Source organism: Hippocampus guttulatus, chromosome 9, assembly GCF_054856545.1.
Source record: "Hippocampus guttulatus isolate MCC_2025c chromosome 9, RoL_Hgut_1.0, whole genome shotgun sequence".
Classification (NCBI taxonomy): Eukaryota; Metazoa; Chordata; class Actinopteri; order Syngnathiformes; family Syngnathidae; genus Hippocampus; species Hippocampus guttulatus.
The window spans coordinates 4163481-4182978 of NC_141269.1; the positions used below are offsets into that span (position 1 = coordinate 4163481).

The window sequence follows — 19498 nt, forward strand, 5'->3', positions numbered from 1 at the left end:
TTGTGTTCACTGTTAAATAAAGAAAGTTATATGGAGTTATATGTGAAGTTCACAAATTATGACAATAAACATATTTTTATAACAGTCGTTTTTGAGACATTTTTTTAATGTGGGTCAAATATGGCTCATGAAAGATGTGGCTTAGTTGAGGTTGAATTCAGGCTGATATCAGGAACCTGTTCTGGCCCAGCGTCGGGCCGGAGTAGGGCCAGATATGGTTTTACAATGCGGCTCAGATCTGGGCCGAATGCGGCCCACATCGTGGATGCCAGACGTGGGCCACTGCAGGACCGTCATTCATTGAGGTATGTGGGCCGAGTGTACGTGCCGTGTATGCCCCAGAGCTGCGCCAGACCAATTTTGCTGACTGGGAATTTTTAAAATTCAACATGACAAAACCCTGCACTTTGTTCTATGACTGCAATTGCGCATGCGTCTAAGGTTGTGATTCCACAGGACAGCCGAAAGGCCTTTTGAAGTTGGGACCGGCTCACGTGACCACGCCTCTCAGCCAATGGGAGAGCCCTGCTTAGATTCCAGTCCAAGAAGCCCAAGACGAGAGGGAGGAAGCGATACAATGAAAATCATGATAAAACTAGCGACAAAACTTTGCCGGCATCTTTGACACACTTCTCTGCTGTTTCGTGTCGCTATGGGGTAACTGAATAGCGCAGTTTGGGGCGAAAATGACATCAATTGTTTGTCAGGAAGTTTACTCCGGACGACTTTGAGGGACGCATCCCCCCCCCCCCCCCCCATCCTCACCTTGCGTCGAAGAATGGGGGCCGGAGCTTTAACCATCTGTGTGAGTAAATCATCCAATTTTTAACGTCCTAAATGAAGTCTTGCGTTACTTTGCGCGGCGGTACTTTCGTACATTGTCGCTGTGGTCTTCTAATGACGTCTAATGAGGTTCCAAATAGCCTTTGCGTACAAAAAAAAACTATACAAAAATATATTTTTCCTCCCGAAAATGCACTTCCAAATGTCACTGGTGAGACGTGACGTCATCAACCAGGGACGAGTAAATGGACATTAAGCGTAGATGTTTTTTCCCTAAGCATTCTCACTCTGTGACATCACCTTAAAGGAGGAACAGGACAACAACTCATGAGCATTAAGTCCAGAGAAAGGTATGCAGTCATCAGGACGCATTGGTACGTCATGTGCATGACAAAGTTAGTGGCCATTTTTGTAAATCAGAAACCAGAAGAAAGTAAATTTGGGCAAAAGGTGCAATAACAACATTCAGACAGGCATGACCACGTGGCTAAATCTAGCTTATAATTATTCGAATGCTGTTTTTAGATCCTCTTATAAGTTAAAAATGAAAAAATCAAATATAACACCTAACAAAACATGGAGTGTATATATTCCACTTTTTCACTATTCGCACGCAAACAGTACTTTAATCCAGTATGCTCCTTCCACTTTAAAGACCTAAAAAATGTAAATACTGTGGGTATTGAAATGAAGAGAAGTGAGTTGGTAAAGATTGCGAAATAAATCCTTCAAGGAAAATACATTGATTATTCTTGAATGACCATTCAAATCAGCTGATTTCAACCCATGCATTTCACATACTGAAGAGCCACAAGCAGGCTAGTCGTTGCAATTGCGTTCCTCACAGGGTGAAAAAAAACTGGCAACAGCTCACGTTATTTGAAAAGGTTAATACAATCACTTGTCACTTTATTGGTATAGGAAATGCCAACAAACAGCCAGCATGTTTAAAAACCAATAACTGTGTCACTATATTGGGAAAGAAAATACCAAGATGTTGTTTAAACATCTATAACTGTGTCACTTTGTTGGCAAGGAAGATTTATGCTGACAACCCACAGATGTTTCCCCTCCTCTGTTTTGTGCTCTCGTTAATAATGTCACCACAAAAGGTGCTTGGAAACTCCTCTGTGATACTGGGGTTGATTGCGGAAACATGTCGTGTCAGCGTAGCATCTGCCACCGTCAGAGTCTGCTTTGCAACATATGTGAGGAGGTGTGGGGTCGGTGGGCATGGGAGGGGGCTTAAGCAGCTGACCCCTGGGTGGGCCACAAGCCACTGTTGTAATCCACAGCAAGGGTTCACTAACTGGTTTGTCCTACCGCTGCCATGGAAACCAAGTATGACAGACTCTAAAGTAGTCTGGTCAACTTTAATGTCTCTGCATCGATTTATTTATGTTTAGGGGAACTTTTGGTTGTTTTTACAGTGGTTGACCTATTTTTACACACAAAAAAATAAAAGAATAAAATAGGATTACACCTTTGGCTTTTTCATTTTGTTCATTTAAGTATCTGTGTAAACAACGTCTTACAGGTTTTGTTGTTTTTACAGTTTCATATTATAGTAGTGGGCGGCCCGGTGGTCCAGTGGTTAGCGCGTCAACCTCACAGTGCAGAGGTCAATTCCAGCTACGGCCTGTTTCCAGCATGTTCTCCCTGGGTCTACGTGGGTTTTCTCCGGGTACTCCGGTTTCTTCCCACATTCCAAAAACATGCATGGCATGCTGATTGAACACTCTAAATTGTCCCTAGGTATGAGTGTGAGCTTGGATGATTGTTCGTCTGTGTGTGCCCTGCGATTGGCTGGCTGCCCGAAGACTGCTTGGATAGGCTCCAGCACTGCCCCCCCTCCCCCCGCCGCGACCCTTGTGAGGATAAACAGATCAGAAAATGGATGGATGGATATTATAGTAGTTGACTTATTTTTACACTTGAAATAACGTGTGTACACAACAATATGAAATAATATTGTGAAATTGAAATGAATTAATAACATTTCGATAACCGCCCCCAAAAGTCTAAATACAAATCAAATCATCATATTGGGAGTCAACGATAACACCACTTAAAAAAATAACATTCCAAATAAAATAATCATATTAGGAGTAAGCAGTCAGTATCTTTAAAAATCAAAATAATCATCTTGAGAGTCAGCACTAACTGCATTTCAGAAAACGTAATTAGCACAATAACTGCTCTCAAGTATTTCATACATGTATACACTTGAATCTTAACATCAAAGTCTGTAGTTTAAAACATGGCGCATCAGTTCCATGTTGCCGCGAACAACACGCGTAGCGAAAAATAAATTGGCTAAGAGTTCGCTCCTTGCAGTGCTAATGTAAACAAACGTGAGTGGTGCGCTTGTAAAGTGTGTTTGCACACAGGCATGATATGAGCCAAGATGGACATCATAGCAGCTGTTGAATGCAGCTAACGTGCTCAGCGATGCTTCTTTGATGGCGTCTTTATATTGTACACTGCATCCGGAGAGTATGTTCACATTTTGTTAGCCTGCAGACGATTTCAGGAGGGAATAAATTCAATTTTCCCGACAAAATTCTACCCATATACACCCATAATTACAGCATGAAAAAGCTGATTTGAAATTTCTGCACATTTATTTGGTGCGGAAATCAAGGTGAAAATAAAATGGCTGATATTTTAATAATTGTTTTTACCTTGATGTACTCAAACCATTTACAGCAGTTGTACACAAGTAACACTGGTGTTATTTATTACACATAAATCTAGATCACAACCTTTCTTTTTAGCCTTGGATACATGAAATGAAATTTGTTGTTAAGGACCTGTCATTCCAAACAAAGCAAATCTTGCAAGCGAAACGAACCCCTCATGAGACATTCAGCCACTTCTGCGTGCTTTCAACATCTTTCACCTCCCTCGAGGACTCCGCTTTAGGTGTCTGTGTGTGCAGCACATTTGAGGTGTTGCATGGTAATCCGAGATGTGTCGTAGCAACGCTTCTCCCTGGTCTCCTCTTACCGGCACGCGGGTGCAACATGGCGACGACTAGCTTCTTCTTGATTAACCGTTGTTCTCTGCGCAGCACAACGAGGCAGCGGTGCAGGTCAAGGAGGACATAAAGAAGATGGTGCAGATACCCGTGATGAGACCACGCTCGGTGGCGGCCAAGCACAATCGGTTGTTCGGGGCACCCCTGCCCGAGCTGGTGGAAAGGGGCTTGACGGAGGACGGCGTGCCCCTGGTCGTGCGCAAGATGGTGGAGCACCTACGCGAGCACGGTGAGGCTCGAACACTACCCATTCATCTAGTTTCAGTGTGACGTGTCCTCACGAGGGTGGCGGCATGCTGGAGTCTATGCCAGTTGACTTTGAGCGGTACGCCCTGGACCGGTCGTCATTCAACTATAGTCAGACAACCCATTCACAATCACAATGATGGGAAATTGACTCTAAAATAAAAGCAAATGAACCAGGATTTAATATGATAGGCAGTTTATTGATTTACTTCAATTTGAGTTGTTACCGTACGAAACGTTTGACCGGCAATCTTTCGTTATGCGTTCTCTACGGGGCCTGCTCTCCCATTAGGTGATATAGGCAAATGCAAAGGGCGCCGTGGACTCCAGGGGGCGTCAAAAATCTGCTGAAAAGTCACCCCTTCGCAAACACATTCTTTCTAATGAGTCTTCATCTCAAGTCAAAAGTAAAGAGGAGTCAATTGAAATAAGATAAGATAAGAAAACCTTTATTAGTCTCGCAATGGAGAAATTCCCAATTCACAGCAGCAAAGTTATGAAAGGAAGAAGTAGAACAACAAAATATAGGATCTGCTGGAAAGGCAGCCACTCTCGCGGCGCCATTTTGAAGTCAAAATAACAAAAATAACACAACACATAATGACTGGGAGGAATGTCGGCGCCATTTGACTGTCGTTGCTGGACAGTCCCGCGGCGCTTGTGTCTTGCGCCTGTAATGGGCAGCATTTTTCACAGCCTCGCTTTGTTCAGCGGAGAGATCGGTGCTGTTGAACGGTCTGCGACTGGATGGATGTAAGTCTTGAGGAGCCGACGATGAGAAGAAAGGAGCGTTAGCGCGGAGCGCCGATGCGGATTTGGAAATGGGAGTCATATGAGTCTAAATAATTAAATAAATGACGAGGAGCAAGGTGAATTAATTTGAAATCAGCATTCCTGCCCAGGCGGACCTGCGGCTTTCTTGCCGTGCGCACTTGCGTTGAACTAAATTTTGAATGTCCGGGTGAGTTGCGGTACATTTCTCAAATTATGATGGCGGTACTGGTAGTTGCACTTGCTATGTGAAGATAAAAGGATTCCATGGTTGAGTAACATTTGAAACAATCAAAGTATTAGAAAAATCATATTAAAGTGGAATAAAAACATGTAATACATGAAGTATTTAATGTTAAAAAAGTTAAAACAACCGTGACATTCTCATTTGTTGTGGCGAAAGTGAAACATGAATAAATCTCAGGCTGTCGTAAAAATTACCAAAAAAAACCACGGCAAGTATAAGTACTGAACCTTTCAGTATTTGCCAATACCTATACCTGATACCTGATAATGCCTTTATGTTTAACAATTACTGACATTTTGACACCTAATAAGGGGTTTACAGTCACTTCCATAAATATTGGGATACTGACAACCCTCGTCTTTTTGGCTCGAAACACCACCATGATGGATTTGAACATGATGGGCTTAAATGCAAACTTTCCGCTTTCATTTGATGCTCGTGTTTGCATCCAAATCGGGGGAACCTTGAAACACTTGAAGCAGTTTGTACGTGAGCTTCTCGCTTTTTAAAGGGCCAAAAGCAATCGGAGAATCGTCTGCCATTGGAACAGGTTCCCTTTCCGAGATTTATTTCTGATGTAACTGCTGAGAAAAGCAGCAGGATCAATTTTGAAGTCTTTCTGGAAATTCTCTGCTCATGTTCAGCCCAACGCTTCAGAAGCTTTTATTTGGTGCTTCACACTGCAGATGGACAATGACCCGAGGCACACTACGGACGGAAGCAACCATGTTTTTTAAGGCAACGTTGTAGTCTACTGTTTATGTTTGACCACTAGATGTCAGTAAAAGAAAACAGTCATGGCTGTGACCTCCTCGCAGCACTGCAGCAGGAGGGCTTGTTCCGGGTGAACGGCAACGTGCGTGCAGTGGAGGCCCTGCGGCAGCACCTGGAGAGCGATCGGGACGCCGACATCGGCAGCGACGCGGACACGTGCACGGTGGCGAGCCTGCTCAAAAGGTACCTGAGGGACCTCCCCCAAGGCCTGGTGGAGCCTGCCGTCCAAAAAGCAATGGTGCATTACTACCAAGGTGAGGGGAAGATGTGCTTGATTTGTTTGGTGGGCTTCAATTCATTGCAGACATATCAGACACAACAAGACGAGAGAAGTCGACATTGTGGTCTTCTATAACTGTGGAATTCTAGTTAATTACCCTTTTAGTTTTTCTTCCGTTGATTTCTTTTCAATTCATAGCCAAACATTTGTTAGATGTATTAAAACTAAAAAATTGTCAGTTTAAATATTTTTTTGTGTTTATTTGATTTCTGTCTATATATTTTTAGTTTTTTTGTCTCAGTTCTACAGGTTAAAATTTAAGAAAGTTGTTAAAAAATATGTATTAGAAAATGTTACTATGTTTACACACATATATGAATTGTGTGTGTGTGTGTGATATATATATATATTTATTTTTTTGCATTTTACAGTTTTTTTTTTAGCAGTAAGCTTGGATAATAACACTTTATGACTTGAATACATTTTTTTTTCACACAACCCTTTTTTTTCTTTCGGAATATTAAAAAGTATGTCTACATTACAAGGCCCCAACCCCTTAATTCTAAATAGTTTATTATTGTATAATGATCCATTAAATTAAAGTACGAGTAATTTAGTCATCTGAATGAACAATAGGGCTTCCCGGTCTCTCTCGCACGCACACACACGCACGCACACACACACACACACACACATGAAGATGCGCACCTGACTACAGTATACAGTATGTGTGTCATTGGACAAGTTGGGTATGAACCTCCATGCGTATGTTTATCCAACTCTGACACGATTGTGTTTCTCGAGTAATACAGTAGGATCAACATATTTGCAGGCTCTTAGCAGCACATGAATGCTCACCTATGCGACTCGGCACAATTTATGAATGGACAAGAGCCATCTTCCCATGCCTGCCGCATTTGGGGGGAAAACTATTTTTATTTTGTTTTTTTTAAGGGACTGAAGAAAAGACTGCAGAATAAACATGTCACACAATGAGTCTTGTTCCCTGGATTAAGGTTACGTGAGCCTCTGGGGCACACATGTCAAGGCCCCAGGGAGATTAGTGGTCAGATCACACTGTTTGAAACGGCCTGCAGATCCCCATTCCGATTAGGCCCATTGACATACTTTATGTATGAAGTGACATTTGGACTTCCATATTGGAGATAAACAAGTGGAACCAGAGACCTCCACGGTGGGCATGCAGGGTCCCTGCAGTCGGTTTACATTGGAAACAATACAAAGTATGATCAAGTACCCACTCTCTGTGAGTATTACAGCGTCCGAAATTCCGTTGAAGTACTGTAACATTTTCAATAAAAATTTAGTTTGTCCCACATTGTAATGAGTAGCACATACCTTAACGTCATTTGTGTTTCCTTAGAGTGCGGCGACGAGACCTCCTGCCCAGGCCTGAGGGAGCATCTGAAGCAGTTACCGGGCGACCACCTGAGCCTGCTGCGTTACCTGTGTCACTTTCTCACACTGGTGGAGAGTAACCAGCAGGACAACCGGATGAACGCCCACAACCTCGCCACGGTATTTGGACCGAGTATCTTCCAGTGAGTGATTATTTTTGTGTAAACCGATCATGGATAGAAATCATTTTTGGGGTGGGGGACAGAATTGAGAAATAACAGAGATATACTATTAAAACTACTCATTATTTTTCCATTTCAAAAATTGTAGACTATTGAAATTTGCCTGTTTTCAGTTCATTTTTACAGGGTCATCAATGGTCATTGCCCCCCTCTCCCCTGCATGTATTTGAAATTCTCTTTCCCATTTGACAAACGTTCCGACCACATCGGCGCTGACATGTGGTCCCTCCACAATGTCGTGTGTCCATGTTTGACCATGTTTATTAACGTCTTTTTTTTCTCCCCCTCCCTGACATCCAGCGTGGCTCCCACGTTCGAGGCCCTCAACGAGCAGAACGTCTGCAACAAGATCCTAGTCCGGTTCATCCAGAACTACAGCAGCGTATTTGAAGTCGACAAAAAAGATGAAGAAATAGAAGATGACGTCATCCCGTTGAAGGTACGTGCTGATTTGTTGTTTTTGTTTCTGTTGAGAGCAGTACAGCTGACAGCATCTGATGCCCCTTCAAGCATATGACCTATGACATCACTCCCGGACTAATTACCCAGCAAGGCGGCGTATGGACAGCCACTTACGTAACCGCGGGTGAAAAATCGATTGCTGTATTGATTGTGGGTGGCGGACGTCTTGTCACGGGAGGCCTGCGTCTTCCATGTCTATTGATCGCCTTGTTTGGCCTGCAGGAAACAACCAGAACAAACCACCCATCTTAAAAACATCCATTTTAATATATATACTGTGGAAAACCTCAAAATGCGTGATCCTCAAGCTTTCTCTTGGAGGACAGTGGACCTCTTCAAGACGGATTCTGAAATGGGTGGTCTAATTAGTGATTTTCCATACAATGCATGCGTCATCACCAGAGTATCCGGAAGGCTTTAGCATTGTTGTTTTCTGCCGACATCTCCAGGTCCGTGCGCCCTTCAAATTCCCTCACATAGGCCCTTCTAACACCGACCATGTGACGCGTGCGGCGCGATTATAGTGACGCGGGCGGACCTGTTTATGGAAAAGCTGTTTTACTGCATGCGCTTGCGGCTTTGCAGATGTTATCAGCTGACTCCGGCAGGGGAAGGTTATTCTCACATGACCCAGTGTTTCAAACATTTGAATGACTTACTTGAGGGTGCTTCATAGAAATACAGTTCAATATTTTAATATATATCAATGTATATGTTAATTAGGTTCGAAATCAAGGTTTTGTGGGTTGATCGGCGATCAGGAGGTTATTTCATGGATCAGATCGATGACATCATTGATAGAGCGGACGAATTATGACGCTACAGTGGATCAGCGATTTTGCATAAAATGCACAATGTCGATCGATTCCAATCCACTTGATCAGATCGGTGTAAAGTCCAGTTTTAATTTTAGAATTCACACCTAGAATACTTACATTACATTTTGATTAGACAATTTTTTCAAACATAACTTCAAATAAAAATACAAGTGGGGAAAAATATTTTTGATTCATTTCACATTTTGATATAAAATTTTAATCTGTTTTTTTTTTGTCCCCCCCCACACACACACAGGTTGCACATACCGGTAATGATGCAGAACCTCCATGCCAAGCCAACAGCAGCATACCTGAGAAGACACGGAAGAGGAAGGTACAATATACTGTACATCTCATTCATTTCAGGGCTTTACCACTCATTTGCTTCTATTCCTTTCCAAGAGCTACAGTGTTTCCTGCTTTCTTATCTGAAGTTTTTTTTCCCCCTGCCTTGCCGCCCATAAACACATTATCGTTATGTATCAGGCTTAATCGGATGATGGTCACATGATTGATGGAAGTGTTTGGCAGTAGGAAGCAAAACAACACTTTAACTGAAAGAGAGCAGGGAGCTTTGACACATTCTTCCATTTTGCTTGGGGTAAAAAAAAATTCCCCAAGTGCAATGAGAAATCACCCATTTCAAGCTCGCCGTAAAACCTTTTTGAAAAGGGAATGTTGTTAAAGAGACAGGTGGGGTTTTTTCACAATTCAGAATGGGTGCCATGTTGTTTTGTCACCTCAAGAATCAAGAATATATATTTTTTTATCTTGGCCTGTTTTGAGGGGGCGGTCCTGTCTCGTGACAATGAGTGACCTTGCCTGCACTATTGCAGAATCATGACTATGAAATGCAAAATTTGTTAAGAAAAAATATCGAGTGAGGAGGAATAAAAGCAAGAGCCTGAAAAGACAATACGAGGATTTTCCCTTGCTGAGGCAGCACTTCATGGACTTTCGGGAGTTGCGCTCCTTGGCAGTGAAATAATCTGAAGTTGGCGCATCCGGCGGATTCCATTGCCAAGCACAAATCCCCCTCCCCAAAAGCCAAAGAAAAAGCAAAACACAGTCAGTCCTCCTATGGTTCGAAACCCCACTGGTGTGACTTTGAGAGTCAGAAAAGTCAGGACTTGGACAACTTCAGGCGCATATGTTAAAATAAGGAAAAAGATGACACTGGATACAGTTGAATCCCAGAAATTGCTGGCTTTGACCTCCTTAATGATTGATGAGCTCATTAAGCATCACTCATTAACTTACTTCATAAAAGCTGTGTCTCGCACTCAAGGCCAAACATACCCGTGAGTGATTTCCAGGCAATAAAAAAATATCTTTTCATATCATTGCTGTTTGCGATCAGCACTGACACACACACACACGTGCGTGCACACACACACACGCACACGCACACAGACATATCAGTGCTAATGATCTGAACATCCTCTGATTTGCGATGCCCTACCATTAAGTTGAGGTCGTCGTTAGGAATATACAGTATTTCTTTAAGTAAACACAAGCAGTCATTTTTATGACCTATTGTATTTTACTTCCTCATCTAGTGGCATGGGAGTGTTTATTTACTCAACTGGAAGAGTGTATCGGGCACCTCTTAGGTCACAGGTGGCAAAATCAAGGCAGGACCGCAACATCATTTTATGTGGCCCGACAAAGCAAATTATATGCATCGACTTCATGTTTTTCTTGCTAAAATTCCAAAATTGGAAATGTTGAGATAATGTAAGCATTTTGGGGTTCCCAATACCTTTTTTATAATTAATGTAATAATATTTGAACAAACAGTTTTGACGGATGTCTGAAAACTAGTTATTCATCAATTTGTTGTGTAAGTGTAATATGAGGCGATCATATATTTGTTTTGGTTCGTAGTCCTAATGGCCTTCCGAAAGAAACCCTAACTAGGATGCCCCCGTGACAAAAATATGTTTGTCATAGTTTGATATCCTTTGTATTTTATTGATTTTTTTTTTCATTTCTTTGTTTTGTCTAAATATTTTCTTTTTAGTATAAAAATAATCCCATTTATTATAGTAAAAAAGGGTAACCAGATAGGTTCAAATTATGACTTAAAAATTATCCTAAAAGTATTGGGGGGGATGTTCTTTGTTCAGGATAGAACAACAAAGTGCATCCAAATTGTCTCAATTGTCGTGACCTCTTTAAGTGGCTATATGTCTAGTACCGCAGTGGTTCAAACTAGGTAAAAAAAATAAAATTCTATTGAGAGTGTCGATGTTGCAGCACCAGATAACGATGGGTGCCAGTGGGTGGTCAATCACTGGTTTTCTGTGAATGACATATTTAGAAGAATCAATCCCGCAGCCAGGAAGAATTGGACTCGGGTAGCAGGTCAAGCTGAAGGAAGCAGCAGCAGCAGCACTAATTACAAAAATTCAGCCACTAGGTGACTAGGATTGGGTCGATGGGAGGCATTCAACGATGCCCTGCTGATAATTGGCTTTTGACTAAACCCACCGCATCAAGCGCTTCCACGGCTGACGTTGGCCATGACATCAGAAGCATCTCGTGTCCGAGTCCCACATTAGAACGGACATTTCGCCGTGCTTGATGATGCAGAGGGGTCGATGTCGCAACATGGCCGCAGTCGGGTTACAATTCTCCGCCGAGAACACAATCGGCGGGTCATTCCAACTCTACCCGCTCCGGGTCGGCACGGTAAACTAAATATCAATCAGACTTTTTTTTTTCATTCATTGATTTGTTTTATGGTTTCACCTGCGTCTTTAATTACTTGCCGCCCTCTGCGGCAATCCTTGAATGCACGTTTTATTGTAACCTGCGCGTGTGATATCAGATGGGCAGCACACAAATATCAACGGCATATCACTGGCCTCACATAGTGACTCGCCTTTCCCGTCACTTTTCTCTTGTGGTCGTATAAAACAGGTGAGGAACGCCAAAACTGACGGGGATGCCCTCCAAGCGCCCACCTGTGCCGGCCGCCCGGCGTCAATGCCCCACGGCCGGGGGGCTCTCGGCGCACCGATAGTGGTGCCTTTAAGGAGCGCCAGCCCCGCCGAGGTCATGGCGATGACTCGCGGAGATACCCCAGTCTCTGCCTGTTTCCATGGCAACCTGGATGTTAGGTAAGATGATGGTACACAACATGTTTTCCGTAGGATACAAATAATACTACAAATACCCCATCTATCCATCCATTTTCCGATCCGCAAGGATCGCGGTGGGTGCTGGAGCCTGTCACACCCTGAACCGTTTGCCAGCCAATCGCAGGGCACACAGAGACGAACAACCATTCACGCCCACACTCACACCTCGGGACAACTTTGAGTGTTCAATCAGCCTGCCACGCATGTTTTTGGAATGTGGGAGGAAACCGGAATACCCGGAGAAAACCCACGCAGGCCCGGGGAGAACATGCAAACTCCACACAGGGCGGCCGGAGCCGGGATCGAACCCACGACCTCTGCACTGTGAGGTCGACGCGCTAACCACTGGCGCACCGGGCCGCCCACGACAAATAATGTTTAAGATAAAAAATATATAACAGATATACTTTTTAAAATTTTTAGACGATTTATATTTTATGTTGTGAAACGCATAAAATCTGTGATTCTTGGATTTGGGTATCAAATATATTGTTACTGGTCAAAAGCAAGTTTAAATCAAAGATGGCCTAATGTGTCTCTGAACATATTTCTGACACAGATTTCCAAATTGTCTTTCATTTTTTTTATTTTATTTTTTTTTATCTAGCACATCCGGTTTTTGAGATGAGTCTTGTTGCTGACAGACTTGTAGTGTTGTCAGACTATCTGGTAGTCTGACAAGCGCGAACGGCGTGATCGACAGAAATGTGGTGCAGTTTTCAGAAGGCCTCGCAGCACCTCTTCAAAGTTGTGCTGTTTTAATATTGACTGTAGGGGGCATGGGGTGAAAGGTGAGTGTTTGACAGTAATCAGGAATCTAAAGCCTAAGCCCCACGGCCTTGAGCCTGAGGCATGCACACAAGCCTATTATAAGCATCTGAAACTGAGTCCGTGTCAGTGCCTTTCACGCAGAACTGCAACGCGGTGGAAAGAGACGGCTTTGATGGGCTGTGTCAAAGGGGCTATTGATTTACTTGCATTGGGACTACCTCAGAATCAGGGAAATAGACTGGGTGACTTCATCTCCTCGTGCTATGGCCATACGTTTTAGACACAAAAGTGATGTGGGGGGGGGGGGAAGCTGTCTTTGAAAAACACGTGTGGAAGTAGCTTCAGAAGTTAGGCACATAAAGTCCCTTTTTAAACATGCAGACAGAACCGCATAATGGAGACGAAGACAACCTGTGAATTTACTGCATTCTAAGGTGGCGACCAAACTCGTGTGAAAAGTGATTGGAAAGATTCTGCAACCAGGGTGTGAAATTTAAAACTTGACCCATATTTCTCCCACCCTGATGTGTTGAAAGGACAGACCCTCTCAAATATGACATCAAGTACAAAGTGGTTCTCACAGCACGACAACTATTTTATATGTCATGGATGGGCCACTTAAACGATGGAAGGGGCCACAATTTTTCATCAATGCTAATGAGGGACCACATCAGACCATGCACTTCCTAACCAGCTCTATGGCAAAAAAGCCATTTTAACTCGTGTGCATAAAAATGACCATTCAAGGATGGCAGAAAACTGCTGAACAGCAAACCAACATGAAGTGCAAGAACTTGTTTCATTTTTTTCCCCTACAAAAATCAACTCACTCAAAATTTTAATATTATTGAGGTACTTATATTAGTCCTGTATGTAATTTCAAATTTGCCCCTCCCCCCCAAAAACAAAATCCATGTATTGTATTGGGCATGATAAGATGGACTGCTTGCGCATCTAAGCCATGACTTCCATTGTGTAATGAATGGGGATATTACATCTTCAAATTATATAGTGGAACCCCAACATTTGCGTAGGATAGGGACTGAGTGAAACACTTTTTTTTTGGGGGGGGGGACAACAACAAACTTGGAAAGAAAATCTGGAAATAAGTGGCTACCAAACCGTGAGTATTTGTTTGTCCACTGCAGTGTGTGTATATATTTTTTAAATTTAATTAATTGAGGGCCACCCCCGCAGTCCGCCAGTTGTTACGTTCGAGTGGCTCTGTATAAAATGCACCTGACACTTAATTACAGTGTGTCAATTAGGATCTCTCTGCAAGAGGCTTCTGAGAAGTCTTCGCTTTGCCATGACATCACTCAGCCTCAATAATCAATATTACATTTGAAACCAACTGCCCTCAAGCATTTAAAGCCTCAGCTCTCTTGAGACTGATTGAACAGTGGTCCAAGCGGAGTGCCGACAACAAGCACGTTCCCAAAGAGTCTGACCGTGGCGACATCACGCGTATCGAGTTGAACAGAATATCCCTGAAAATCAATACTAGGGTTTCTTCGACTTGAAGTCGGGACACAGAGTAGTTTTCCCCGTGTACTCCGGTTTCCTCCCACATTCCAAAACATGCCTGGCAGGTTCATTGACATGCTAATTTGTCCCTAGGTGTGAATGTGAGCGCAAATGGTTGTTTGTTTCTGTGTGCCTTGCGATTAGGTGGCAATTGGTTCAGGGTGTCCCCCGTCTACTGCCCTAAGACAGCTGGGATAGGCTCCGGCACGCCCCGCGACCCTTGTGAGGAAAAGCGAATCTGAAAATGGATGGATGGATAAACAGTTTTATCCCTTCAATGACCTGTAAACATATCAAAACACACTTTTTAAACGTATTGTAAAACACACTTTTTAAACGTATTGTAAAACACACTTTTTAAACGTATTGTAAATGTATTGATAAGATAAGATAAGATAAGCTATCCTTTATTAGTCCCACACTGGGGAAATTTACAGCCTGCAGCAGCAAGAATGTAGGCAGAAAGAAGAAGAAAAAACAAACAAACACCGTCCAATTAAGTGCAATATAAATACAAAATGGATAAATCGCAGTGGTATTTACAGTTGTTTTCCACATCATTCAATTATTAAATATTATTGTTGCTATTTTTTATTCAGCAGCCTGACAGCAGTTGGTAGGAACGAGCGTCTGTATCTCTCCTTCTTGCAGCGCGGGTGTAACAGTCTCTGGCTGAAGGAGCTACCTAGATAGATTGGAAAAGCAAAACTTATTTTCTTCATAAACTGCACATAAAATGCTGTTCCGCTATTGATAGTGAAGTAGTCGTGCTGTGTGCTGTCCACGCCGAAAGATCAGGAATTACAACGGCCGCTTAACTTCCTCCTTTCTCAAGCATATAACATCCAGGAAGTTGAATCTTCTCGTAAAAAAGGTCATGACCAGAGCAGATCAAGTCCAAAAACTTGCTGGATGTAAAGCCTCATAAGTTTAGTGTTTAAATTTAGCGTATTGTGGGCCTGAACACATTCTTGGTAAATGGCTTGTCGGTCTCACCTCCACCCGAAATATGACACCACGCTCACTGACCGCACGTGAGCCAACATAGCCACGTCATGTGAACCTACCGCGCTCCCGGTCGCATGCGGGGCGATGCATGCTGGCTTTTGTGTGCGGTTGCAGTGGTCCGCGGGATGGCCGTTATGCAATTGACGCGTTCTCAGAAGTGCCTTTGGAGCTGGGTGGGAGTGAGGAAAGTCGCACTGAGGTGCGAGGGTGAGTGGCGATGGCGTTGCTGGCAAGGTTGTCAAGGGAAGACTTATCCGCCCCCCCATCTGACTGCACTGAAAACGGAGTTGGAAAATTTCCTCTTTCCTAAAGTACACTTTTTTTTCGGTGAACCTAATGTAACACCAAAGACAATTTAGTCTTCCACAAACTTAATGTATTTATTTAGTGAGTACCACAAACCCCTAGAGTATGTTTTGCACAACACCGAAAAAATGTTTTTGTAATGGAAGACACATTGGACTCTTCAAAAAAAACAAAAAAAAAAACGAACATACGTTTTGATAACAAGATAACATTGTCAATGTTTTGTGAAACATTGAAGATGATTTACAGTCTTCAATGTGTCAACCATATGTGTTTTTCTTCAACGAAAAACAGTTATCAATAAACTTAACGTGTAGTTTAGGGCCTGACATATGGATTTTTTTGAGGCCGATGTCAATTCCGATATTTGGCAGGATAAAATTACGATAACTGATTAAAGTGCAGATAAGTTATTATTATCCATCCATTTTTTTTAACCCGTTTATCCTCAGTAGGGTCGCGGGCGTGCTGGATCCTATCCAAGTCGTCTTCGGGCAGCACATTTGTCTGTTCACAGTACTTTGTCCGATAGTATTTAACTTTACAGCACACAGAAAAATTGGCAAAAAAATCTGCCTTTATTGCTGGGCGGGGCGGGGGGGGCGTTTCAGTGAATCAATGTCACTATCTTTGTGTTATGTTGTAATGTTATTGTGTGAAAATAATCTTAATAAAATAAAATTGGTCAAGTAAATACGACTACTAAGGCTGTTTGTAAACGAGCCACTATCGCCCGATTCGTCGGTCAGACCCTAATTTATAGTATATTATTTATTCATTTAAACGTTGTTTTTGTAAAAATCCTGGACAATTGAATCTTCAACAAACTGAATGCGTTTGTGTTAACGCTGGAGACATTTTAAGCTCTTGAACAAACGTGAGCGTACATATTTTCGTAAACAATTGAGTCTCTGTTTAGTGTCGGTGCTTTGAAGCACTGAAGACAACTTTAGCCATCAGTTAACAAACTCGTGGCTTTAGTCAATCTGAGTGAATCGTTGGCCATGTAGCATCATTGCCTTTGTCATTATTCAATATTTTGGTAAGACAGAGAAGAATTTTTAGAACACACATTGCTATTTTATTTTTCTTTTTTTGTAACCAGATGGGTGAACAAGTAAGTGAAAGGAACAAGACCCAATCAGAATCACAATCAGAATCATCTTTATTGGCCAAGTATGTAAAACACACAACGAATTTGTCTCCGGTATAACACGCTGCATTATTATCATCATAAACAAGGACATGACAAATAGGTATGGAAGGACATTTCGTAACATAAGTGAACCGTAGTGCGGTGGTACCACCCAGTGACAACTGTGAGACAATGTGCAAAGTATCAAGCAGAGCTAAAGTGATCAGTGGTAGAATACAACAACAATGATTTCTCGTTTTCCCCCAAAATTGAAAAATGACTTCGGTAATTGTGCTAATGAGCCGACAATATGTGTTTTGTAGACAACAAAGAATTTTGCATGTTTCGTGAAGCTAAAGTCAAAGTACAAAACAGCAGCAACTTTCGATGGCCTGGCTCGTTCTGGGTAATTTGCCATCCAGCTGGAATTACCAAATTGTTTCTGTGCAGCCCCACAAAGTATGTTGTTATCCCAACAGTAAGGTAGTGGGTAAGCTGGATTTCCTCTATTTTGCAATGCACGACAGCAACGACAGCTCATATTTTAATACGCTTGCCAGACTGTGAAAACACCGGCGCGGAACACGGGAGCGGCAGTACAATTTTAAAAAATAAAAATCTAAAATCCTAAAGGAATGGGCCATGTCTCTTACGCTTTGTGTTGTTCCCAAAGACTTCTGAACTTTGGCCCATTTTGCTCTCTGCCCAACTAGAAACCTAAGTCCTTTGTTTTGAATGTTCAATGTGCTGCCCGCCTGCCCCTTACGGGAGGACGCATGGTGGCCAGTCACGTACCAAAAACACATCAGGGTAACACTCAAATCAAAGCCCATGCAAGGAAAAATAAAATCTCTGAAACTTGGTGTGATGCCATAAGGCTTATGGTTATTTGAACATTGATTTTCTGTTTCCTGCTCCTAATTAAACCCGATACATGGCAGCAGCACCATTGACCTCAGTATTGGCCGTTATTTCAGTGCATGAAATAAGGGGTGTTTGGGTTTGAGCAGTAAGTAAAATATGAAAATAAAATTTTAAAAAGGGGTACGGTTATTGATGACTTCACAAATATGTTGTGGATCTTACAAAATTGATGAAGAGTGAAAATAAATAAATAAATAAAAATACCCACAGTAAACTTCGACATTGATTGATTGATTGATTACGTGGTACTTTTCTCACTTTTGGCATTACAAGGCAATGCCATCAGCTAATTTGATAAGGTGATCCGTTGAGTCCTGCACTGGTTTGTGTTCAGTGTTATTTTGCCCCTTGTGACTTTTCAAGGAAGTAAACACAGCATTCAAGTCAGCTTTTTGGAGAAACAATGCGAGCGATTATGACATTTCCTCCTGCCGGTGATCAGCTACGAAAATGTTAAGCAACAAGCTCGACGTGCCCTGGCCGTGGCGCTCAAGTAGTTGCATAATTTAACCATGCACTGCTTGCCTGGCTTCAATCCAGCCGGCACCAGCAGCACTGTGTAGGCTCACCGTAATCAACCCAGACAGCTTCCAGTCACAGCAAAACTAACCGATTCTATTTGTCTTTTATGTTTTAGCGCCCAGGAAGATGAGAGGCCAATATCTCCTTTCTACATGAGGTAAGCCCTGTCGGAAAACTTATTAACAGTGTCATTGTCATGGGACGCATGCACCCCCCCCCCCCCCCAAAAAAAACACGTTCCCACCAGAGCACAAATTTCACAGGTACAACAGCAAAACACCAAACGGCAACATGCTGACCTCAAAGCAGATTTGTCAATGTCAAGATGACCCTTTCAGTTGAACTTATTAGCATCTGCGATATTGATTTTTACGTGGGCTTTGTGTTCAAACCTGACAAATTATTTCATCTCATCAGTGACACAAATTCCACTTTATTGACTGCCTGTAATTATCGGCGGTATTCCACATGCACTCACGACTCCCATGGTCATCACCTCCCCTTGAAAAAAAATACTCGCTGATTTTACGAGACAGATTAAGTCATGTTGGTTGGATTGACTTTTTTGTTGTTGTTTTTTTTCCCCACCACGTTTGAGTCATGATGGAATGGTTCCCCTGGCCTTAAGAATGCAAACTGGTCTGGCCCACTAATCCCAACACGAACTAGAGCGTAGCCTGCTAACATACAAACGGTTGTATGTCGTTCACTCCATCCCTCGTTCACTCGCACAACGTCCCCGAATAAGACTCCTTGCACTGATCTCCACACACACTTCAACAGTCAAATAGTTACTTTAACTTTTGCCCACCAGTTAATTGTGTTATTCCTGCAATGAGTGGTTGAGCGCAACCTTTGAGGGTCCTGGCTATTAAGCAAACCGAGGTGTAACGCGGGATAAGCAGAGGAGCGGATGGCCCCGGTTACACAATACCCAGCCTGATCAAACAACGACTTTCCTACGCTCTCATTCAACTTGCATTTTTAGCTCTCACTCAAGGGCAAAGCAAAGCATTGTTTACAGTGCACGATAGACTACCTAAAGGTTACATACGCAAGGCTGAGGGGGGGTTTAATCTCGACACTTCACAGCAATTAAGGGTCAAAGGTTAAATCAACATTGGTAAACCATTAACCTGTTTACGTTGCTTTCACCCAGCGTTGTCAATGGCTGAACTATTCTTAGCGAGTCGGCAT

The 19498-nt window shown here is 42.6% G+C and overlaps 1 protein-coding gene across 3 annotated transcripts in view; it reads left to right on the plus strand.

Annotated features, from left to right (window-relative positions):
* Positions 1–561: 561 nt before the first annotated feature.
* The window catches only part of fam13a (family with sequence similarity 13 member A), a 43927-nt gene continuing 24990 nt past the window's right edge, over positions 562–19498 (plus strand). For all 3 annotated transcript variants that reach the window (XM_086119519.1, XM_086119520.1, XM_086119521.1), the window contains exons 1-8: positions 562–805; positions 3857–4052; positions 5906–6115; positions 7466–7643; positions 7983–8121; positions 9219–9296; positions 11888–12087; positions 18417–18458. In XM_086119519.1, coding sequence (XP_085975645.1) covers positions 779–805; positions 3857–4052; positions 5906–6115; positions 7466–7643; positions 7983–8121; positions 9219–9296; positions 11888–12087; positions 18417–18458 — 1070 coding nt within the window. In that variant the 5' untranslated portion in view covers positions 562–778. The remainder of the gene's footprint in view (positions 806–3856; positions 4053–5905; positions 6116–7465; positions 7644–7982; positions 8122–9218; positions 9297–11887; positions 12088–18416; positions 18459–19498) is intronic.